This window comes from Loxodonta africana, chromosome 18 (assembly GCF_030014295.1).
Source record: "Loxodonta africana isolate mLoxAfr1 chromosome 18, mLoxAfr1.hap2, whole genome shotgun sequence".
In the NCBI taxonomy this organism is placed as follows: domain Eukaryota; kingdom Metazoa; phylum Chordata; class Mammalia; order Proboscidea; family Elephantidae; genus Loxodonta; species Loxodonta africana.
Window position 1 is genome coordinate 70,061,659 of NC_087359.1, and position 24,171 is coordinate 70,085,829.

Genomic DNA, 24,171 nt, shown 5'->3' on the forward strand with positions numbered 1-24,171 from the left:
GAGCCTCGTCACTTCCCCTGTGCTGGCGGTCCCGGCTGCTCACCGAACGAACTCCCTGGGCCACCCGGCCGGGCTATGACCCCGAGGGCGCTGCTGTTGCTGCTGCTGCTGGGGGCTCTGGAGACGCCGCTTTCTTCGGGTAAGCCTGGGCTGGGAAGGGTCAGTGACAGGGGCAGGGGAAGTGGCTGGACCCCACGGCTTCCCTTAATCCTCTCCTTCCCCAGGCGCACATGGCTTGGAGGCGGAGGGCCGGCTCCGCGACAAACTTTTCTCGGGCTATGACAGTACGGTGCGCCCGGCACGGGAGGTGGGAGACCGCGTCCGGGTCAGCATTGGTCTCACCCTGGCGCAACTTATAAGTCTGGTGAGGTCGCGCGCCGGGGGTTGCGGTCGGGCCCACCGACAGGCTGAGGGGCGTGGCTTTGGGCTGGGCAGGACAGATGGACAGGCTGGGGGAGAGGCCTGGCCGGGAGATGGACGAGCCGTTAGCGCAGATTGAGTCGAAATCGGACCAATGGACGAGCTGCGGGCGTGGCTGCTGACCGGGCTAGGGATGGAACCGGATAGCATGGTGGGCGGGCTTTGAGGTGAAGCTGGGACCGCAAGACAGGCTGGGGGCGAGCCTTGAGGCGGGGCCAGATGAGGCCTCGACAAGGCTGGGGCGGAGCTTGGTGCCTGGTCGGGTCAACATAAAACAGCCGGAGGTGATTCAGGGCTGGAGGAATTACCAGTGCGGGCAAGGCCTGAGACAGAGCCAGGCGGAGGGATGGGTGGAGGTAAGACTGTAGATGGACAGGCTGGGAGTGTCCCCGGCAGGAACGGGTTTTTCCGAGACAGAGGCGGGACTTGGGTTCAAGAGAATGAAACTTAGAAAAAGGGGCGCGCCGGATTTCCAGCGGAGAGCGTGACCCGCCGAGCCCCCTCATTTCTCTCCCCGCCACTCACCTCTGTCCTTTAAATTTTTCCCTTTTAGAACGAGAAAGATGAGGAGATGAGCGCGAAGGTGTACTTAGACCTGGTACGGAGACCCCGCAGGGTGGTGAAGGGCATCCCGCTGCCTTTACAATTTCCTCGAATGTCCAGCCCAGGAATACTTTAATATCACCATCTCAGAAAACTCATTTATAACTGAAATAGAAGCTTCAGGAAACATTGCCCAGCTGTACTACGGGAGTTGCACTCCAAGCATTTTTAATTCTAAAAATTTTAAGCACTGGTTTTGGGCCACTAATTTGGTTCTCAATCTACTAAAGGGTCGCGAACTGCAGTTTGAAAAACACTGTTTTAGAGGCTAACTAATGCAGCATCCTGATTTTTACAGACTAAAATATTTTGGGTCTGATGCGGGTGAAGGGGAAATTAACGGATAGGGGTTCCAGCGAGTGAAGGCGGAGCCCGAGCCAGAACCCCGGCCTCCAGATCCACAGCCCCTCCCCTGCCCGGTGCTGCACTCTCTTCTCGGGCTTTCCTGGGGGCATCCCAAGTCCCCTCCCGACCTCCAGCCCTAGACAGTCCCTCAGCCTCTGCTTCCCTAGGAGTGGACTGACTACAGGCTGAGCTGGGACCCCGCGGAGCACGAGGGCATCAACTCGCTGCGCATCACGGCTGAATCCGTGTGGTTACCGGACGTGGTGCTCATGAACAAGTAAGGATCTTCCCAGAGCCCAGGAGGTGGGCGGGCCGCAGGAAGGGGGGACTACCAGGGCAGGGCCTTGATTTCAGACGAGAGATCCCTTCCCTGCAGCAATGACGGAAACTTTGAGGTCGCTCTGGACATTAACGTCGTGGTGTCCTCCGACGGCTCCGTGCGCTGGCAGCCTCCGGGCCTCTATCGCAGCAGCTGCAGCATCCAGGTCTCCAGGCCCCGGCTGGGAAGCTCCAGGCGCTCTTAGGAACCCTCCTTCTCCTCTGAGACCTAGACTCCCCAGAGCCTCCCATCCCTCATCCCTTATCTCTCATGGCCCTCATCTCTCTTTTGCCCTCACGTGATAACCTGCCAATTCTCCTGTAACCTCACTTCCCTGTGATCTCCTTTGGTGATCCCTGTCTCCCCAGCACCCCATATCCTCTGGCCCCTATCTGTTCTGTGACCTTCCTGTTGACCTCCTGAACTCCCTCAATCCCTACCAGTTCTCTTGCAGCTCTAATGAATCCCCTTTCTGTCCAGGTGACCTACTTCCCCTTTGACTGGCAAAACTGCACCATGGTGTTCAGTTCCTACAGCTATGATAGCTCGGAGGTCAGCCTGTGGACAGGTCTGGGCCCTAATGGACAAGCACAGCAGGAAATCCACATTCATGAAGGCACCTTCATTGGTGAGCGGGCATGGCCCCATGTCCCTGGGCTTTATAATTTCCATTTTCTAACAGGCCGATAAATATACCACATCAGCAATGCCCAGTACAACCCTGGGTGGTCAGCAAGATGAGTATGACTATCTATATTTCACATATATGGAGGAGACTGCCGAACCCAGTGTCCACAGCTAGCCCCTTATCACAACAGCCCTTTCAGGAGTAGGACATGGTACAGCAAGCCAAACCTAGCACCAACCAGGACAGCTCCCACACTGGTGTCCCATTCTTCTGCTCTCCTCCCCCAGAGAACGGCCAATGGGAGATTATCCATAAACCCTCTCGGCTTATCCAGCCTCCAGGGGATCCTAGGGGACAGGGAGAAGGACAGCATCAAGAAGTCACCTTTTATCTCATCATTCGCCGGAAGCCTCTCTTCTACCTGGTCAATGTCATTGCCCCATGCATCCTCATCACACTCTTAGCCATCTTTGTCTTCTATCTGCCTCCAGATGCAGGTAAGGGGGCAAGGGACTGTAAAAATGCTGTGGTGGGGGCATCAGACTTCCTCTAAGAGGGAAGGAGAATCAAGATCAACAGCCCAAGTCTGATTCCTATCCGGTGGAGGGCAGACATGTCTCCACACTCCAACCTTTTAACCAATTCTGCCACCAGTCAGCTCTCCCACAGCACTCTCTGCTTCTCTGCTAGGCTCTATAATTTATTGCAATGGTCACACAGAACTCATAGACAATACTCTCTATTATGGGGTTTATTAAGGAAGAAATAGGTTACAGTTCAGGCTCGGGAGCACTCACGATACAGTTTTTCCATCGGGACAGCTTCTTCTCAGCCGTGCCTGCAGGCGTACCTCTCTCTGACCCCTTGGCCTCTGCCCTGCTCAGGCAAGTGTTATAAAGCTCTTTTAGCTCTGCTGGCAAGTGCCCTGAGGCACCCCACTCCGCCATTAAGCCTGGGCTGAAAGGCGCTCAGCTATCTTGCTCAGTGGATCGGCACACCCAGTATAACTGCCTTGCTCTTGCTTTGTGAGCCAGGAAGCCCACCACCCTTTCTCCTGACAGTCTCCTGGTTCGGCTGCCTCTGCTGCCACCATCTGCCGCTGCTTCTTGCTGTTTCTCACTATCTCCAGTGCTACAGCTCTCTCTCTCTCTCCTGGGTCTAGAACCTCTCAGCCCAGCAATCCAAGGTCCACTGGACATGCTCCACACCTAGCTGTTCTTTCTTGGTGGCAGTAGTGCCCCCCCTCCCGCCTGGACTGACTGCACTTTTAAGCATAGCACGATGGCAAAACTGACCAATCCCCTTGTTAGGGTTCCATATACTTTATTTTCATTGTGCCATCCTCACAAGGGTGCTATATACCTTATTTACATTATTGGTGGGCCACAGGCACCTCATTTGCATAGTCCTTACCCAATCATTTGGTGGGAGTTACAAAGACTATGGCTAGAAGGGCCATATTAAGTAATTCACCACACCACAGGGACCCAGCCCTCCTTCCCACCAATAGCTCAGCTCTTTCATTTCTAATCCAGGCAGGGTTTTCTTGCCAATCTAGGCCATCCCGGAATCCCACCCAGGTTTTCCTTTCAGCCAGAGAGACCCCCAACTGAACCCAGGTTTTCCCTCCTACCAAGTAGGCCCAACCACAGGCTCTGCTTCCCCTCTTTTCTCCATTCCTGCAGGGGACATTTGAACTTTCTTTCAGAGCCCTAGGCTCTCATCCATGGAATCTCCTCTCCTCTGACCAACAAACTCCCAAGCTTAAACAACAATCCCTGTCCTTTTCTCCATTCCTAGTATCCTCCTCCTGCACTTTTCTGACACCACTTAACCTCCCCAGGAGATAATAGCCAATGTTTTTCTATGAGGCAGCATAATGTAGTAACAGGGAAGTTTCTGTGTTTCTTAGTGTCCTGATCTGGAAACAGGGACAATTACTGCATAGAATTATGGTGAGGATTAACTGTCTGGTACTCAGTACACAACATAAAGTGTTGGTATTATTTTTACTATTTTTGAGCACTTTCTATGAGGTTATACAATTAGCGTGTTACATATATTAACTCAGTTCTAATCTTTACAACAACCCTGAGAGGTAAGTACTGTGTCCTGTATCACTGTTCCCATTTTACAGAGGAGGATAAAGAGGCTGAGAGAGCTTAAGTCACTTGCCTGACATTATATTGTTAGAGAGGGGCAGTGCTGGCAGGTTGGTATTTCAACTCAGGTCAGTGCCAGTCTGTTTCAGGGACCTGGTATCTTTGACTGTAGTATTCAAAATATGGTTTCCACCTCTCTGGCATCAAGTCCTCTCTTTGTTTAGGAAAAGAGAGTGGTGCACTCTAAAACTCACTTCCAAATGTAACCTCCTACTTCCCCCTGGAGCAGGGTAAATCTTGGAACCCAAAATTATAGGACTGAAGTGGAACATATCATGAAAGTCATTCATTTCCATCCCCTCCCTGAAGTATGCAGTGCCTGTTGCATGCCACATGAATAAGCAGCCACCTGGCCTGTCCTGAATACTTTGCTTCATTTTTAGACCTTTCAAATTGCTATGTAGTTCCTGAAAAAGCTATAGGGGTTGGTCCATTTATTAATGTTGAGTGTCTATTATGTGGTAGGTACTAGGAAAACATCAGTGAAGAAAAAAGACAAAAATCTCTGTCTTAGTGAAGTTTATATTTCAGTGGGAAGGCAGTAAACAAAATAAATCAGTTAATAACAATCAGTTAGTAACAAAATAAATCAATAAACAAAATAAATCAGTCTACTAGATACAATAAAACCTGCAAAAGCCAGAATCTGTGTAAGGTGAATACCTGCCAGAGAAGGAAAACTGAAATATCTTCTGCTAATAGACAGCGATAGAAAAGTGATAAGGCTGCACCCTGTTAAAGGCAGAAAACTTGCGAGGTCTGGATAAACAAGGCAGTCCTGTCTAGTTCCGGCTCTCACAGGTTTCACTGTAGTATATTAGAAAAGGACAAGTGCTAAGGAGGAAAATAAAGTAAGAAAGAGTGTGGAAGAGGATAAGAATTGGGGTAGGGGTTGAATTTTAAAAATAGGATAGCCAAAAGGAGAGTCTCTTCAATAAGTAGTGCTGGAAAAGTTGGATTTCCACATGCAGAAAAAAGAAACAGGATCCATACCTCACACCATATACAGAAACAAATTTAAAATAGATTAAGGACCTAAAAGTACACACTAAAACCATAAAATTCTTAGAAGAACAAGCAGGGGTAACGCTGTCAGGCCTAGCTTTCAACGATGGATTATCTAACATAATAAAAAAAAAGCACAAACAACAAAAAACAAATAAATGGGACCTCATAAAAATTAAAAACTTTTGTTCATCAAAAGACTTTACCAAAAAAGTGAAAAGACAAGTTACTGACTGGGAGAATATGTTCAGAGACCACGTATCCAACAGGAACCTAATAACCAAAATGTATATAAAACTTCCACAACTTAATAACAAAAAGACAACCCAGTCATAAAATGGGCAAAGGACTTGAACAGACATTTTACCAAAGAGGACAGTAAATGGCCATCAAATATATGAAAAGATGCTCAGTGTCATTTGCCGTCAGAGAGATGCAAATCAAAACCACAATGATACCATTTCACTTCCATTAGGATGGCTAAGGAGCCCCTGTGGTGCGGTGGCTAAGAGCTCTGCTGCTAACCAAAGGCTCAGCAGTTAGAATCTACCAGCTGCTCCTTGGAAACCCTATGGGGCAGTTCTACTCTGTCCTATAGGGTCAACTGTAAGTTGGGATCAACTCAATGGCAACAGGTTTGGTTTTTTTTTGTTGTTAGGGTGGCTAAGATTTAAAAAAAAACAGAAAATGATATATTGGCAAGGATGTGCAGAAACTGGAGCCCTTATCCATTGTTGGTGCGATGCAAAACGGTACATCTTACGGAAAACAGTGTGGTAGTTCCTCCAAAAACTAAAAACAGAACTACCATATGACCCAGCAACTCCACTCCTAGGTATAATACCCAAAAGACTTGAAAGCAAAGACTCAGAGATGTGTACACCAATGTTCACTGTAGCACCATTCACAATAGCCAAAAGGCAGAAACAACCTAAATACCCCTCAACAGATGAATGGATAAACAAAATGTGGTACATACATACAATGGGACACTATTCAGCCAGTAGGAGAAATGAAGTCTTGAGACTACAGTATGGACAGAGGTTGAAGACATTATGCTGAACCAAATAAGCCAATCACAAAAGGACAAATACTATATGACCTCACTTATATAAAAAGACAAGAAAAGGCAAATGTATGGAGAACAAAGTTTATTAGTGGTTACCAGGGGTGGGAGGGGGAAAGGGGAGTTAATAGTGATGGGAAAATTGCATTTATTAAAGGGTATCGCACAGCCTATTATTATAATTGTTGTCAATATGTTGTATACCTGTAAAAAGTTGAATTGGCAAAGTAAATAAGTAAATAAAATAGAATGGCCAGTGAACGCCGCACTGAAAAGGGAACATTTGAACAAAGACTGGAAGGAAGCAAGATAGTGAGCCAGGCAGATATCTGGGAGAAGAATGTTCTAGGCACAGTAAACAGTAAGTGTAAAGGCCTTGATGTGGGAGTGTGCCTGGCATGTTCAAGGAACAGCACAGAGGCCAATGTACTGAATGAAGTAAGCAAGGGGAAAACAGTAGGAGATGAAGCCAGAGAGATAATGGGAAGGCCCTGTAGATCATAGTCAGGATTCTGGCTTCTATGCGGGAGAGGAGGAGCCACTGGAGGCTTTTGAGAAAAGGAGTGATATAATCTGACTTACATTTTAACAAGATCATCCTGGCTGTTCAGTTGAGAACAGTCTGCAGGGGAGCAAAGGATGAGGCAAGAACAGTTAGGAGGCTGTTATAATAATCCCGACCTGAGGTAATGGTGGTATGGACCAGGGTGGTAGTGGTGGAGGTGATAAGTCATTAGTTTTCAGGATATACTGTGAAGGCAGGGTCAGTAGAGTTTGTTATAGATTGCACATGGGATGAGAGAGATGAGAATTGAGGATGACTCCAAGGGTTTTGGCCTGAGCCACAGGAAAGATAGAGTTGTCATTTTTAAGAAGGGGAAGACTATAAAAGGAGCAGCTTTGGAAGCAGGGGATATGTTAAATTTGAGGTGACTGTTGGACATCCATTAGAGCCCTGGTGGTGCAGTGGTTAAGAGCTACAGCTGCTAACCAAAAGGTTGGCAGTTCAAATCCATCAGCTGCTTCAACCCTATGGGGCAGTTCTACTCTGTGCTACAGGGTGGCTATGACCCCACAGAAATGAGTTACTGGACATCCAATCAGAGAGGTTAAGTAGGCAGGTGTATATGATTTTAGAGTTCAGGGGAAAATCCCAGACTTTGGACTTGCAGGAATCATTTGTATACACATGACCCTTCCAAAAGCCTATCCTTGAGTGGGCTAGAAACACAGTCACTGATTATGCCATAGAAATTGCCTTTTGGCAAAGCCTAATCTTCCTTCCCTTCTAACCCCCAAGGGGAGAAGATGGGGCTCTCGATCTTTGCCCTGCTGACTCTTACTGTGTTCCTGCTGCTGCTGGCAGACAAAGTGCCTGAGACCTCCCTATCAGTCCCCATCATTATCAAGTATCTCATGTTCACCATGGTCCTCGTCACCTTCTCTGTCATCCTGAGTGTCGTAGTCCTCAACCTGCACCACCGCTCACCCCACACCCACCAAATGCCCCTTTGGGTTCGACAGGTAAGAGATCTCGACCCCCAACCTGTGTTAACTCTCAATCCTAGTATTTGGGTTTTTGTCCAGGTATCACTTGGCAAAATTAATTTTACCCTTCCATCATTGTAATTTCATAGTTCCCATACTTTCTTCATCAGTATTATCCATTCTGAGTCCAAGAGAGACATTCTCAGGGTTGGGTACTATCAGGATGGGAGCCCTCGGAACCTCTCTTTCCAGTGATGATGCCTTCCAACCTACTTAAGAGCTCTGAAGGCTGTGTAGTGCATTTTCTTGCCTGTGTAGGCTGTGTAGTGCATTTCCTTGCCTGTGTAGGCTGTGGGACCAGATTCACGCATGCGCAGGAATGGGGCTGTGGCGAAGGGGTGGTTGGCTCCTTCCCTTCTGGTATGAAGACCTGAAGGGCCCCCTTTAATACTCCTCTTCCATTCCATCTGCAGATCTTTATCCACAAGCTCCCGCGGTACTTGGGTCTGAAAAGGCCCAAACCTGAGAGAGACCAGATGCCAGAGCCTCCTTCTCTAGCCCTCAAGGATTCCCCAGGAGGTGGCTGGGGTCGGGGAACAGATGAATATTTCATCCGGAAGCCGCCGAGTGATTTTCTTTTCCCCAAACTCAACAGGTAAGACTGCTACCCATCGCCCGTAAAGAAGGGGGAGGAAGAACTACAGCTCCCAGAAGACTGTGCGGAAACAGGAGGCCTATGGTCCCGGAAGATGCTGTGGTTGAGCATCATGGGAGTTGCAGTATCCCTTCAGAGGTCCACTTTGTGGGAAGGTGGAAACTAAAGCACAGGGGCGTGGGAAGAGTTGCGGAAGGCAGGCGAGGTTTGTTGAAGGTCGCCGCTGGCTGGGAGAGCTTGAAGGGCCCTCTCAGGTTTTGAGAACAGGCACGGTGCTGGAGGAGTTGGGGCGGGGCTTAGAGCACGGCCGTGAGTTGTGTCTTTGCGCCCAGGGCGTGGCCAGAGTCACTCCTCCTCTAGGTTCCAGCCTGAACTGACTGCCCCGGACCTGCGGCGATTTATCGACGGGCCAATCCGGGCTGTAGGCCTGCCTGCCGAGCTACGGGAGGTCGTTTCTTCCATCAGCTACATCGCTCGACAGTTGCAAGAGCAGGAGGACCACGATGCGGTAAGCCCAATGAGGGTGGGTGGGCAAGGCAGGATTAGGGCCTCTGTGACTTTGGCACCACCCCCAAGCTCAGGCTCCACCCCTACCCCTCGGTTCACTTTCTGATTGGAGATCTACCTCCCTTGGTACCGCCCCCGGCTTCCGGACTAGTTCTGTACTCTGTCCTTCGCTTGCAGATCCCTGCTGGCGCAGTGGTTAAAAGCTAACCAGAGAGGTCGGCAGTTTGAGTCCACCAGCCGCTCCTTGGAACTCTCTGGGGCAGCTCTACTCTGTCCTATAGGGTCGCTATGAGTCGGAACCGACTAGACTGCGATGGGTTTTTTATCCTTCACCCTTGGTTTTGCTCTCCTGCTCTGCAGCCCGCCCTTTGCTGGGTGGGAGAGAAGGGGGGATGTTGAAAGATTCTGGCTTGGTACTGGGATGTGGGGCGGGCCTTGCTGGAGGTCGCGGCCCCGGGCTCAAGGACAGTCTCCTCTGCCTATCCCCAGCTGAAGGAGGACTGGCAGTTTGTGGCCATGGTAGTGGACCGCCTCTTCTTGTGGACCTTCATCATCTTCACCAGCGTCGGGACCCTAGTCATCTTCTTGGATGCCACGTACCACTTGCCTCCTCCCGAGCCCTTTCCTTGAGGACAGGAGAGACCCAGGTCCCCGGCCATCTGAAGTGAGAGTTCTGCAGTACTCTCAAGCCCTGTCCCTTCTCTGCTTCTTAACCTCCTAACTCCTATGGGAATCCAGCCCTCTCACCGTTTCTCTCCCTGGGGAGGAAACGAAAGTGGGACTGGGACAGATGGGGACTTTGGGATTACTCTGGGTTCTTGAAGAAGCTCCTTTGGATATCAACACCTAGGTCCCCAATGAAATGGATCACAGAACAAGCAGCAGACTATAAGCCTGTATGACGGCAGGAACTGTGTCTTGTTTACCTTACTATCCCCAGCGCCTGGCATAGGTCCTCACCTATAGTAGGTCCTTAACAAGCATTTGTTGAAAGAATTGGAAAAAAATTTCCTGGAAATACACCAATTTAGTACTGCTTATCTTTGCATGTTGGGACTAGTGGTCTTTTTTTTTTTTTTTTTAAACCTTTCTTAAATTCTTTTGTGATGACTGTTAGAAAATGTTATTTCTGAAAGCCTGTGCTTGTAACGAGAAAAAAAAGCATTTTAAAGAATTCCATTCAAGTTCCAGCTTTGGTGCTCAAGCATTAGATGAGCCACTGAAACTGCTTTGTGCCTCAGTTTCCTTATCTGTAAAATGAAGCTAATAATACTATCTTCCCCTTAGGGTTATTTGAGGATCATATGAGAAGCACTATACAGTGTATTTCAGAGGTCACAAACTTGTTTGTCTTGGCCTATGGGAAACATCTTAAATTTGAGTTTGTTGGCTGCCCTTTGAAACTGGGATATTTCATAGGGAAATTTTGATTTCTGAATTCTCTTGAAGAAAAAAAATAAAAAACTTTCATAACACTAGTCCTAGGTTCTCTACTGGGAGGAGCTGCTCGAGCTAATTAGTGACTACTGGCTCTGGTAAAGGAATTTATGCCAGAATTCCTGAAAACCCTCACCTGCCTGACCAGCTTCACTCATTTTACCTGCCCTTCCTCCATTACACTGAAAAGAGACAAGGGAAGAAAGGGGAGACAAAGAGTTGAAGTCAGTGGGAAGTCACTAGTTTCCTTTTAATTTGGAAAAAGGGTTGGACCTGGTTTAAGGCATGGTCCTTCCAGGACACAGACCTTGGGCCCAGCAATTGTGTGCAACAGGCTGTGTGAACAGGACTCAGTTAATGTCTCTGCTTGGAGGTTGGACCAAAGAAATTTTGAGCCTAGTGGCTGTGTAATAGTAGTGATGTACCTAAGGTCAACAGACCTTCACATCTACTCAACTGCTTGAAGCTGTAGGGATCCCCATGGGATAAGGCTAGCATGTCCCTGTTCACCAGGCCCACCAGCCACGCAAATAATCGCACCTGGCACCCTGCTGCGGAGCACAGTTCATTTGTCTTGTTGGTTTATTGGCCTAGAGAGTTGGACACACACACAAACGCGGAGATAAATATCAGTCAGTTTCTCTATATCTGGGTCCTCGCTACGTATAGAGCTAGAGTCTGTAGAATTTAAATCTTGCGTACTGTGGCACAGAACCAGTGGCCTTCCCACTCCGCCATCACCCGTCTTCCCAGAGAACATGGGGAGAGTACAAACTAACAAGACTTGATAGCTTTCAAAAGACAAAATTGCAAAATCCCAAATTTCCAACATCTAAAATTCACACTACCCCAGGTCCCCAGCTCAAATACATATATTTTAATCTCCACCTTGCCACAACCTCATTTGTTGCCCTGAACCACCAAATGTTGGAAACAATTTTCCTAAATCATAGTTAAAAAAAAAATAATAATAATGTCTACAATCTCAGTTCTCCCAAAATATCCATGGTTTTGGAATTTTGACCTATTCTGAAATTCAAATTCCCCAGTTCATCCTCAACCCCTTCTGTCTCCTGTGCCTTTTTGCCTCAGAGGAGTGCAGGCTAAGGATGTAGGGGGACTGTCATCACATTTGCCCCCTGCTTCCAGGCCCTCCTCAGTCTCTCTTGTGGTTCCGCTGTATATATATATATAGATAGATAGATAGATAAATTTGTGTGTAGATATATATATGTACTCTTTATTATGTATTTTTTCGCAGTTTTTCTAAAGTGCCAGAACAAGATTTGTGGGACTTTTTTAGTGATTTTTTTTTTTTTTTTTTGCATTGTCCCCTGTTTGAAACTTTTTTCCCCCCTTAAAAATTGGAACTTGGTACATTCAGTAGGAAACTCTTCACTCAGGCTGTGGCCAAGACCAAGAAAAGTGCAAAGAGACAGCAGGGGGAATGAAGGAGCGACACTCCTCCATGGTTAACATTCAGGGAGCCTGTTGAAAGCCTTCTCCCCCTTCCTATATGCTGTGAGGGCAAGAGGAGGCAGGAGGATGCTCCTGTCCCTCCCCTAAACTCACCTCCCTCCAGAAGCCTTGATCTTGCCCTTTGAGCAGATGCTCAGAGGGCAGCCATCTTGGCCCCCAGAAAACAGTAGCTGGGAAAAAGGCTGCATTTTGACGATACAACATTTTCCCTTTTTAAACTGCACTCCTCTAATTCCCATTTGTCAAATTTGCTCCCCAAAACTGAACTGGCTCTCCCCTTTTGGGCTGTTTTTTTTTTTTTTTTTGGAGTGGGGTGGAAGTGTTCATCCAATCACTGATGATGGAGGCCCAGTTTTCAGAGAATTAGGAACAAACATTTCTTCATCTCCCCCACTGGAAGGAAATACAGGGACCCCTGACCAGAGTTAACTAGTGCAAATTAGGGATTAGGGACTATTTAGGGTCCCTGTACCCCATCCCTAGGCTGGGATCTTTGGGTGTGGGGAACTGAGTTAAGGATTGGGTGTAAGGTGCTATTCTGGAGGGAAAGTTGGTGGGGGTACCCCAAAGCCCACCAGGGGAGTAGGGTACCTCCCCACAAACCATCTGGAGTGACTGATGAGGGGAGTGACATGGGAGAAGCTGAGGGTAAAGGTAAGGATGGGAGGTCATGTGCAAATCTTGGGCTCACCCACCCATCCAACCCCCATCACTTTTCTGGCTATTTGGTCTAGTCTGGGAGAAACCATCAGGAAAAACAGGGAGCAAGTAGATTCCCTTCCTCATTCCATATGGAGCTTCTCCCTCCTGGCCCCCAAATCTGGTTTAGCCCAGAAGAGGCCGTATCTAGAGGCAGAAAGAGGTGGGATATACTCACCTCTTTTGCCTTGGAAGAATCTGGAGCTCACTGGATTTGAGGGTCAAGATAGGGCCAAGATTGGTGCTGCCCTGGGATGGGAAGGAGCTCAGCTGTGGAACAGAGGGATCTAGCCCTCCCTGCAACCACAGTACCTCCTTGACCTGGATTGGGAGAGCCTATCTCCAAAGTCCAGGAGTATGGAAGATCCAAAGGCATGGATGCCAAGGAAGGCATGGCATCTAAACATGAAAAAAACGGGGACATAGAAACCCATCCTGGGAAAAATGGAATCCAAAGCCATGCCCCCCAGTGGGTGGGGTTCAGGTATCACAATGGTCTGGTCCAGGTCTTGGGCGTCACCACCCTCTCACCTGGGGAGGGTGGGGAGTGGGAAGAAGAAACAGAAGACTGGAATGTGCTGGGAAGCATCTGGGGAAGGGCCGTAGGGGAAGAGAAAGCTTCAGAACCAGGTGGGATCATTGGGTGAGAGAGATGATTTCCCCCTTCGTTTACAAATCAGGGGGCGCAGGGTTAGACATTCAGAGCTGATGGGGGCCGTGACTAGAGATTCATATAAGTATATTGCTCAGTTGCCCCTAGGGCTGGAGAAGGGACAGGGGCTGCCCCTGCCCCTCAAGGAGGCCATTCCCTGGAGGAGAATTGAGAGGGGAACCATCAAAGATCCCTTCCCAGGAGATGGGAAACTACAATCTCACACAAAGCAGCCTGACCCCTGAGCTCCAGGGGCCCCCAAGTCCCTGCACAAGAGTGTGGAGGGGCTCCCAAGGGGCAGGGAGGCCAGGGCGCTAGTAGTAGTGGTGGGGTTCAGGGAGGGTAGCATCTGGTGAAAGGGGGGAACTGGCCCAGAGCTCACCCCACATCTCCCTTCTGGGCTCTCTCAATCCCTGCCCTCTCCCCTTCTCCCTTAGGGGGGACTTGGGGAGGAAGAGTTGGGGGAGCTGGGGGTGGGGGAGTAGGAGGTGCTGCTTGGGGATTCACTGCATAGCCAAAGACCCCTGGTAGGAAGGGAAGGGCCCCACCACCCTTCTCATCAGGTAGGACCATGTTGAGAGCGACTGGGAGAGCGGCCAGGTTGCTGAAGTTGTAAGGGTAGGCAGCCAGGAGCTGGGGGCCATAGACAAGCGGGTAGGGCTCAGGGTAGAAGGTGACTTTGGCAGCCCCCATCCCCTCCATCCTGTCCCCCTCCCCAGCCCCCACTGGCACCTCACTCCCAGGTTTTCCCCTGCCACTGCCAGGTTCCCGGCCACTCCCAATCAGAGCCAGTGGAAATTCCTGCACAGGCGGGTAGGTATAGCTGCCCCCTCCTGCCACCACTGGGGGCTCCTCACCCCCTGAGATGACAGGGTCCTGAAGGGAGGCGGTCTCAGAAGCTTCCTCTGCAGCAGCACTCCCGCCACCTGCCTCCCCGCTGGATGAGGAGACTTGCATCTCTTGAGGGGCCTCCTCCTTGACATCCCCGGGTCTGGTGCAGGCGCTGCCCTTGGAGTAGGCAATGACAGGTGTGGGGGTGCCCCCAGGCCGCTCAGCAGCATGCCTCTGCACGTGGCGGCTCAGGGCAGCTGCCGTCTTACACACCTTGGCGCAGTGTGGGCAGGTGAAGCGGCTGGAAGGCTTCCGTCCTGCCCGGGAGCTGTGGGAGCTGCCACTGTGGGCCTCCTGGTGCTTTCGCAGCTTCCTCAGGGTGGCGAATGTCTGGGCACAGTCCCCACAGCGGTGCCTCCGCTCACTGCGGGCACGCCCTGCTGGGCCCTCAGCTGCTGGGGTCTCCTCCCAGCTCCTCCGTTCCAGCTTCTGTCTCCAGCGCAGCGGCCGCCGGCCTCTGGGCATGCCATTGCCCCCACTGCTGCTGCTGCCACCAGCAGCTCCAGCTTTGCGCTTAGGCTTGTATGAGTAGTAGGGCCTCCAGAGCTCGTCCTCCCCACCAGCCTTTGACTCCTCCTCGTCTTCATCCTCCTCCTCCTCATCCTCTTCCTCGTCTTCATCCTCCTCTTCACTCTCCTCCCCATCCTCTCCGCTCAGCTCCCCAGGACGCAGGTCGGTTTCTGAGATACGGCGCTTGACGATGGCCTCCTCACCGATGCGCACAGTGATCTGACACAGCGGAGGGGGACCCTGGAGCTGTGAGGCGCCCCGGCCAGGCCCTGCGGTGGGACCTCCGCCCCCGCCGATCCCGCCAGCTGGCTTGGCTGTGTAGGTCAGAGTCCTCCCGGCCCGTGGATTCTGGCCCTTGGCCTCCTCTGTGGCTGCTGCTGGCCCTGCTGCGGTGGCTGGGCTGACTGCTGCGGCTGGGCTGGTTGGTGTGGGTGCAGGCTCAGGGGGAGGAGGTGGGTACTCACGTTTCTTGGGGGGCCTTGGGGGAGCTGTGTAAGTGATGACTGAGGCAGCCTGGGCCCCCCCTGTGCTGGCTGGCCCACTAGCTGCTCCACCACTGCTGCTGCCCCCATGGACAATGACAGAGGGGGCTGGGTGGGCAAAGGTGATAACAGAGGGTGGGGGCCCTGGCTCTGGGGCGGGTGGGGGCCCAGGTGGTGGGCTGGCTGGGATTGCTGCAGGGGCTGCTGTGTCAAGGCCTGGAGAAAGGGAGGGCTCGGGGGCTCCCTGGCTGTAGGTCTTGTAGGGCCGCTTGGCTGCCCGCATGGGGAGCAGACGGTACAGCTTGAGGGTATTGAGCTTGGGCTTGTACCCTCCGTTGGGTGTCTTCTCACTGGCTAGGAGGCCCGGGCTAATGCCATGGAAGGCTCGCTGGTGGGTCTTCAGGTTGTAATAAGTGACAAAGGTCTCCCAACAGAAGATGCATTGGTACCTGGGCCAGAACAGCAGGGAACAGGGCAGGAACAGAGCCACTTGAGTCAGGGCCCTGAAACCAGGACTTCAACTTCCCATGTCCTCAACTGCCGTCCATCACACCTCTAATTCCCCTGGCCATTTATTTTCCCTCATTCCACGCTGCCTCACCCTGCCAGCCTCAGGAAGAGCACTGAGAGTCATAGCTCAGCTTCCCACCAGCGGTGAGACTCTGGACCTCAACTGTTCCATCTTTGAACTGGGAATCACACACACTACCTAACTCACAACGCTTTCTTTTGAAGCACAAATGACAGAATGGGGAAACGCTTTATGAACTAAACCAAAACCAAACAGTTGCTGTCGAGCTGATTCTGACTCATGGCGACCCCATGTGTGTCAGAGTAGAACTGTGCTCCAGGGTTTTCAAGACAATCTTTTGAAAGTAGATCACCAGGCCTTTCTTCTGAGGTACCTCAAACTCGAATTGCCAACCTGTTGGTTAGCATCCAACTGCTTAACAATTTGCACCACCCAGGGACTCTGTCTTAAGAACAGGGATACATTATAGAAATATAAAGTACTGTCCTGAATATTTTAGCTAGTGGTGGACATGCCTGCACTTCCCATAGTCCTTTCCTATGAGGGCAACTTTCTCTTTCCTTCTCTGCCTTCTCCATAGCACTCAGCCAGGGCGTAAGGGTGCTAATAATCATCGGCTGAAGGAAGTGGTGGAGGGAGGCAGGTAGGTGAGCAGAAGACAGCTGGGGGCCAGTGGGTGAGCAGGCAGGTGGGGGGTGAACAGGCCAGTCTCAGGATGACTTTCTAGGCCCCACGCTCAGCTTATTCCCTCCCTTGTCCTGTGGTCCCCAAGTTCTGGCCCCTGATCCCTCTGCCCTGCCCACCCCCGACCCCTGGCCCCAGGCCACTCACCTGCGCTCCCCAGTGTGCCACACCTCATGCTTGGTGCGGTACTCAGCCAGGGCGAACACCTTCTCACAGTAGCGGCAGGGGTACTTCCTCCGCCAGGAGTGCACGTTGCTGTGCCTCTTCAGGCTGGACAGGGTCACGTAGGAGCGCTCACAGGCCGCACACACATACAGCACGTGTCCGCCCACCACCTTCACCACGTGCTCAGGGCCACCTCGGAAGCCCACTGGTGGGGGCAGGGCCGAGGCATCCACTCCTGCAGGACCCCCGGGGCCAGGACCCCCGGGGCCAGAGCTCCCGGCTCCCAACCCCGTAGACCCCCGAGTGCTGGCCCCCCGTCGGCACTGAGCCTCATGGGTCTGCAGCCTTTTGGGATGAATGAAACTTTTCCCACATCGGGGGCAGGGGAGGAGCCTCCGGGACAGGGGGGACTGTGAGTCAAGGGCCTGGCCCTCAGCCCCATCACCCTCCCACTCCCCAGTGGGCCTAGCCCCAGGCCCGAAGCTGTCCTCTTCAGGCTGCAAGGTGGCCATAGGGGTTGGGGCAGGAGGTACCCAGGCATCACCTCCCTCCCCTAGGCCCTGCAGGCGGGAGATGCCCAGACGTCTTCCCAGAGCTCCAATCTCTGCCACAGCTGCCCCGTCCCCTCCCCCACCAGGTAGTGCAAGCCTGGCACTATAGATGAAGTTGAGGACATCAGAGAAGGCAGCTGCTGGGACCCCTGGCAGCTCCAGGACCCGGGGTGGGGATGAAGTAGGGGGTGAGGCTGGAGGGGGAGAGGAGGAGGAAGATGAGGAGGAGGAGGTGGCAGCTGTAGTGGTGGCAGGGTTGGGGGCCAAGTCCCCAGTAACTGGTGGGAGGGGCAGTGGGGCCGAAGCAAGCAGGGCCTCTCTGAAGAAGGGACTAGAAGCAGCCAGGACGCTGCGGTGAGCAGGGAACTTGGTGTCTCCAGCTATGAGGGTGACGTCACAGAAGAGGCCACGGAGCCGCTGCTCATTGAGTTGGCGCAGGACAGCGGGAGCATGGGACGGGTCCGTCACCTCTGCAGGGGGGGGCATGGCGCCAGTCTAGATAGGGGAGAAGAGGCCAGGGGTAAGGGACCATGAAAGATTGGGGGAAGGGTGAGGTACTGACGGCAGGGAGGGTGGCTGAGGAGGGTCTCAGACACTGGGCCGAAGGCAGGGGCCTCCAAGATCAGCGAAGTGAGCTGAGAGGGAGTCAGATGATGTGGGTCAGAGACTAGTGGAAGGCTGAATAACTTTAAGTCACCGGAGTCAATGATTAACCCTTAGCCGACCAATTCCAGACAGCATCCTACATCAGGGGCTAGAAGAAGCCTCAGGTACCTTAGGGCACAGTGAAGGTCAAGGAGTCATGACGTCCAAAGTTACAGACTAGACATGTAAGCAATGGAGACCCCATAACCATTTCAAAGGACTCTTCAGCCCAGACAAAATGGCTGCCTTGCTGGCCAGAGGCCTCAGGTCCAATGCTTCCTGGGGGCAGTCCTCTTGACATCCTCTTACCTGACAGCACAGCCACCATGGAGCGGAGGGGCGTGTGGATCAGCAAGTCCCTTCTGTTGGGCCTCTTCCTTCTGACGAGAAACAGAAACTATGTCGGGGAACATAGAGAAGGAGGCCAGGAAAGTGTCCCCAGGAAGGGAAGGACCCCAGGAAGTGGGGGCTGGCACAGAAGTGGGGGCCAAGAAGTGCCTGGGATGTTCTGCAGACCCTGAACTCTTCCTGTGCGGGAGAAGCCTCGGTCAGGTTATTTGCTTAGCCGCTGCCAACAGGTCCTAGGAGGTCACACAGTTTATTGCAAAGCCTTGTTCTACTGGCCCACAGAAGTACAGCAACAACATAATTTGCATACTCCCAATTCACTGACTGCCAGACTCAAAACAATATGTCAACTAGCTCAGTCTCACAGGTCCAGGGATGCCTGTCATCACTTTTAAGTCCCCGTGGCCCAATCTTAGAGGCTCAAAGTAAATCAAATATTTGCATGTTGTCTTTCATCGCAATGACCTCATTTGCATATCAGGATATATTTACATGACCTTTTTTTTATTAGACCAAGTTGCTAGATATTCAGGTCGAGAGGACCTCCCCACATGTCCCAACATCCATAAATCAGAGAGAGGTTTCTGGCCTGTATGCCAGGTGACTACCAAAGACCACTGACTCTCAGACAAACGCACCACTTGCTCCGGTCACTGGAGGGCACTGGAAGGGCCACCAGACCAGGGTCCCTGTACTCTGTGACCTGGTGGCCTCGAGACTTTAGCTTAAAAGAGGGGGACAGAGTGGCCACCTCACCTCAAATCCAGAAGGAATGGCAGGCAACCCACACGTGAGCTGTGACAATCACAGCCCTGGGAGCACCTCACTGCTGTCTCCCGTGGCAGCACCAGGCCCTTCTGTTCCCAGTTCTCGGTTGAAAATCTGGATTCCAGAGACATACAGTGACTTATCCAAAGTCACACAGAGCTGGTAATAACAGGTGGGGTCTGTTCCCAGAGCCAGGCTGCTGACTTGAGAGCAGAGCTCTCCGCCCTCTCCTCTACCCTCCACCAGTGCTGCCAGCTCCCTCCTTTCACTGGGGACATCCTTCTGAGTGCCCTGGGTCACACACATCCTCAGAGGGGTCCTGCAACAGGAGTTCCTTATACAATTCCCACCCCCCCAAGAATGTTCTCTTCCCATTTATCACTCACACTATCTTGACTAATGGTCTCTCCTACCCCCCACACACACCCCACTTCACATTCCCCAAAACACTTCCCTGACACCTCTCCTGGGTGAGAAGAAAAACCAAAACCAAACCAGTTGCCAATTCCGAGTCATGGTGACCTCATGTGTGCAGAGTGGAACTGCTCCATGGGGTTTTCATGCCTGTGACCTTTTGGAAGCAGATCACCAGGCCTTTCTTCTGAGGTGCCTCTGGGTGGGTTCAAGCACTTAACTGCGTGCCACCCACGGACTCCATATGAGAAGATGGAAGGTGGTAAAAGGGGTGAGAGTTACAAGTTTTAATAAGCCTGACTGCTAGGCCCAGACTGGATACTGGGTCAAGTGTTAGTTCGTTAGTTGCTGGATTGCAGCTAGGTCAGGAATCCTGGGGAAGAGGCCTACTTCACCAGCTGGTGGTCAGTTCTGGTTGTAAAGTGAGCAAAGAGAGCAAGGCCTCCCACTCCCTTCCATAAGAGCCACCACAGCCCCTGGTTCTCCCAGAGTCAGCGCTTTACATGTATTGCCTCATTTGTGTGCTCCTCACCACTACCCTTTAGGGCAGCAGTTTGCAGCCCTGTTTTAAAATGACAGACTGAGGCTCAGACACTTGAGGCTCAGACGCTCGGTAGCTTGCCCAAGGATATATAACCAGTTGATAGCAGGGCTGGGACCTGACCCCAGGAAGCTTGGCTCCAAAGTCTGTGTTCCTGGTGATTGCACCACACCACAGGCCCACAACGAAGGGCATGTTTACAGCACCCAGGACGGCCCCTCACTAGCCCATCCAGGCTGCCTTTGTGAAAACTAGAAGAAGGGCCCCTTCCTCCTCGAGGTACAGTCCTACCTACACAGGTAAGCAAAGCTTCGATCTCAGCCCCTATTCACCTCTCAGCCAGGCCTGCCAACCTTCACGACTACACGTGGCAGGCCTAGGGCCTGCCGAGGCACGTCTGTGTGCCGGGATCCTGACCAGGACTGTCCAGCCTTCTTAGAACCACAGAGGCCTAAAGGTAGACTGGCCTTACAGAGCACCCAGAATCATCACCACGATGATCCTTGTAGTTGCCATTTATGAGATATTTATTATGTGCCAAGTATTTAAAAAAAAAACCCAAACCAGCTGCTGTTGAATCAGTTCCAACTCATGGTGACCCCCATGCGTTTCAGAGTAGAACTGTATTCCGCAGGGTTTTCAAAGGTCGTAATTGTTTGGAAGTAGATTATCAGGCCTTTCTTCTGAGGCACCTCAGGGTAGATTCGAACCACCCACCTTTCGGTTAATAGCTCAGTGCTTAACCGTTCGTGCCATCCAGGGACTCCTGTACTGAGTATCGCACTAAGCATTTTATCTGCATCATCTCATTTCAACACTCACAGTGACTACGGTGAGGTAGGGGCTATTGCCAATGCCATTTTACAGATGAGGAAACTGAGGCTTAGAGAAACTACTCCAAGCTCCTAACTTTCAGGTCAAGGGAACATAGTGGTTGGGGGATTTGCCCAGGGTCTCACTGCTATCCAATCTGGGGTTTGCATCCAGTTCTTCTGAGTTCAAGTGTCCGTCACCGGCCACTGCCCTACAACGGCTTATGGAGACAGAAAGGACAGTAGCTATGTGACCCTGGCAAAATTACTTAACCTCTTTGTTTCCGACTCACAGTGGCCCTATGGGGCAGGATAGAACTTCCCCATAGGGTTTCCAAGGCTGTAATCTTTATGGAAGCAGATTGCCACACATCTTTTTCCTGTGTAGCTGCTGGTAGGTTCGAACCACAGACCTTTCAGTTAGCAGCAGAGTGCTTAACCACTGTGCCAAAAAAGGCTCCTTCCTTTTCTGAGATGGAGATAATAGTTGCCACCTCATGGGGTTGTTGTACAGATTAAATAAGCTCATAATTGGCAGGACCTAGAAGAGTGCCTGTCTCTGGGTGGTGCAGATGGTTTGTACTGGGCTACCAACAGAACGGTTGGTGGTTCAAATCGATCCAGTTGCACTACAGAAGAAATGCCTGGCAATCTGCTCCATAAGGATTACAGACATGAAATCCCCATGGAGCAGCTCTACTCCATTAACACATGGGGTTGCCATGAGTCAGAATTGATCTGATGGCAATGGGTTTGGCTCTTTGGTTTTAGAAGAGTGCCTGGCACGCAGTAACTGCTCAATAAATACTAGCTCTTATTATTATCTTGGAGCGCAGTGCTGGAAAACAGTGGGGGAAAGTGGTGACGAGGAAGAGGCAGAAAGCAGACTTCATGGTAGGTTTGGTGGCTCTGTGGTTTTTAGTTTTTTATTTCTTTGTCTTCACCATTTCTCTACTCTCATCTGGCTGTGTGACCTTAGAGGCGGGACTGGCGTGGGGATCTGAGCACTGCCAGCCAGACACGCTCCACCTCTTGCTGCCCCCTCCGCCTGGAATGTTCTTTCCTGCAGATAGCCTCAAGCCTTGCCGCCCCACCTTTTTAAGCCTTGACTCAAAAGTCTTGTTCCCCCAGAGGCCTTCCCTGGCCACCCCCCCACCACTAGTTTATTTTTCTCCTTGGCACTTAGTAAAACATATCGCTCACTTATCTCCAGAATGTAAGCTCCAAAGGGGGGGAGGGCAGCGCAGGGGTTTTTGTCTGCTTTGTTCACTGCTGTGTCTCTGGTGCTTAGAACCATGCCTGGCACATAATTGGAGGCAAAAGGATTTTTGGTGAATGAATGACCTGCCCTCTTCAAAATCAGCCTGCAGTCTGTCCACCCTCTGGAAGGAAGCTGCCCACTACGCCAGGCTGAGTGGGCCAGGGCCACCTCTGAAGCACCCCCAATTTGCCAGATGCACCTCCTGGGGCTTTATATGCATCACCTCATTCAATGAGATCCTCGAAACTGCCACCCAAAATAGGTGTTTATATTATCTCCATTTTACAGAAGAGGAAACTGAGGCTTTGAGAGGGATATGCCTTGTTCAAGGTCACACAGCTTGCAAGCAGCAGAGTCAAGATTTGAACCCAGGTCCATCTGTCCTTAGAGTGGCTGTATCTTTCTCCTGTGCCATACTGTCAGATCCTGCTCTGAAGAGGCCTATGGCCGGCTAGCTGGTTACATAAATCACCACACAAGGCCTCACGTGCTAAGTGCTAAATGTGTCATGTCTGACTCCACCCTTTCCCTGCTTCCCACATCCAGGCCGTCACCAAGTCTGGTTGAATCTGTCGCTGAGCTTGGGAATGGCTCTGGAGACCTTCCCTTCAACCCACCTCTGTCCGCCCAAACTAGCTCAAGTCCTTATTAACACTCCTATGACCCGTGGCCATGGCCTCCCAGCCAAACCCCCTGCCTCCAGGGTTCCCTACTTCCATGGTTTTCTTCCCACTTCAGAGACCTTCACCGGTACCCACCAACTCCAGGATAAAGTTCACATTCCTCAACTGGGCATTCAAAGGCTCTGGTCTAACTCCAACCTTTCTTTCTAACCTGGCGCTGCCTTATTCTCCCTTCAGCACTCAGTGTATTATCCAACCTCAACACATCCCACACGTCCATGCTTTTGCCTCTTCTGGCTCTCCTGCTAGAAATGCCCTGTCCCCAACCGCTTCTCAAGATCTCTCTCCAAAATGTTAAGGTCAAACTCAAATGCCACCTCCTCCTTGACCCTCCGTGACCCACAGAACAAGGAGTAACCTTTCCTTCCCCTGATTCATCATTTCGTGCCCCTCTTGGCAGCACCCCACATTATACTGCAGCAGATAATTTAGGCTCTCACTCCCCAGGCTGTGACTCGCTGAGAGCACTGCCTGAACATTCCATAGGGCTCTTCTAAAATGGATTGGTACAGACGCTAAGTTCTGCTGCAACTGGGGAGAAGTGCATGGGGGTGGGAGGGGCACAGAGAGGCCCACTGAAAGTTCTCGTTAGGCAGCAGACTACAGTGGTAAAGAGCACAGGGCCCAGGTCCTGACTGCTTGGGTTCAAATCCAGCTTTACCTCTTACTAGCTAAGTGACTTTGGGCAAATGACTTCTCTGGGCCCCAGGTGCCTCACCTGAAAAAGGCAGGTAATTATAGCGCCTACTTCCACCGGGTTGTTGTGAAGACTAAATGAGTGATCATGCGTAGAAGTACTGAGAACAGAGCCTGGTACCTAGTAAGTGCTAAGTGTTTACTACTATTATTGTGAGCAAAACCATAAAACGGGGACCCTCAGTGCTGGCAGAGGGCTGACAGTGGCTGACACAGGCAGAGCCCCAAACTGTTGCCACTCTCCAGGTCCATTTCCCAAGTGCTACTTCCAATCCTGTTGGAAGACAGTTAGGGCAGGTAATCACCCCATTTTGCAGGTGAGGAACTGAGGCTCACCCAGAGAAAGTGCCAATGAGAACACTGGTGGGCAGAGTCCTCAGTTCTAGCCTCAGGCTCCTTCCCCTCCACCAGGCTGTCCTGTGCACCTGCTGTGCAGGCCTCATGCGGCAGCCAGCCTCCCCCCAACCCAGGTGCAGGAGGCCTGGGCCATGGCCTGTGCCCCCCTGCACATACATCCTCCCCTCCAGGCCAGGCCCGGGACACAGTGGTGTGCATACCTGCAGCACACACACCACTCGCCCCCTACACACACACACACAGCCACAGAAGGGCCCAGGCCCCACAGGTGAGGAAAACCTGTTTCAAGGAATCTGCCTACTGAGCAAATTCCATCCCCAGAGCCCTCCACGGTGGCAGGTCACAGGAGTGAGGCCCGGTGTGCGT

At 51.6% G+C, this 24,171-nt stretch overlaps 2 protein-coding genes across 8 annotated transcripts in view; one reads left to right on the forward strand and one right to left on the reverse strand.

Moving 5' to 3' along the window:
* Nucleotides 1-11,200, forward strand: CHRNB1 (cholinergic receptor nicotinic beta 1 subunit). 4 transcript variants are annotated; one of them, XM_064271721.1, is made up of 11 exons: nucleotides 8-139; nucleotides 225-364; nucleotides 974-1,018; nucleotides 1,536-1,645; nucleotides 1,745-1,853; nucleotides 2,168-2,315; nucleotides 2,603-2,812; nucleotides 7,849-8,072; nucleotides 8,510-8,691; nucleotides 9,052-9,199; nucleotides 9,376-9,805. In XM_064271721.1, the coding sequence occupies exons 1-11, from the start codon at nucleotides 76-78 to the stop codon at nucleotides 9,403-9,405; spliced, it is 1,410 nt and encodes a 469-aa protein (XP_064127791.1). In that variant the 5' UTR covers nucleotides 8-75; the 3' UTR covers nucleotides 9,406-9,805. The 4 variants fall into 4 exon arrangements, with proteins under 4 accessions (XP_064127793.1, XP_064127791.1, XP_064127790.1 ...); XM_064271720.1 differs by having other exon boundaries at nucleotides 17-139; nucleotides 9,688-11,200; XM_064271723.1 differs by lacking the exon at nucleotides 9,376-9,805 and having other exon boundaries at nucleotides 1-139; nucleotides 9,024-9,169.
* ZBTB4 (zinc finger and BTB domain containing 4) overlaps nucleotides 11,200-24,171 on the reverse strand; it is a 16,709-nt gene continuing 3,737 nt past the window's right edge. For all 4 annotated transcript variants that reach the window (XM_023556410.2, XM_023556411.2, XM_064271716.1 and 1 more), the window contains exons 2-4: nucleotides 18,235-18,305; nucleotides 16,712-17,775; nucleotides 11,200-15,797 (exon numbers count right to left, since the gene is read on the reverse strand). In XM_023556410.2, coding sequence (XP_023412178.1) covers nucleotides 13,844-15,797; nucleotides 16,712-17,766 — 3,009 coding nt within the window. In that variant the 5' untranslated portion in view covers nucleotides 17,767-17,775; nucleotides 18,235-18,305 and the 3' untranslated portion in view covers nucleotides 11,200-13,843. The remainder of the gene's footprint in view (nucleotides 15,798-16,711; nucleotides 17,776-18,234; nucleotides 18,306-24,171) is intronic.

Bases quoted from the DNA above. Each gene is read 5' to 3' on its own strand.
- CHRNB1 (XM_064271720.1), top strand. From the start codon at position 76: ATGACCCCGAGGGCGCTGCTGTTGCTGCTGCTGCTGGGGGCTCTGGAG. The intron at 1,646-1,744 runs GTAAGGATCTTC...CCTTCCCTGCAG, and splicing joins GACGTGGTGCTCATGAACAA to CAATGACGGAAACTTTGAGG. The intron at 8,692-9,051 runs GTAAGACTGCTA...CTCCTCCTCTAG, and splicing joins CTTTTCCCCAAACTCAACAG to GTTCCAGCCTGAACTGACTG.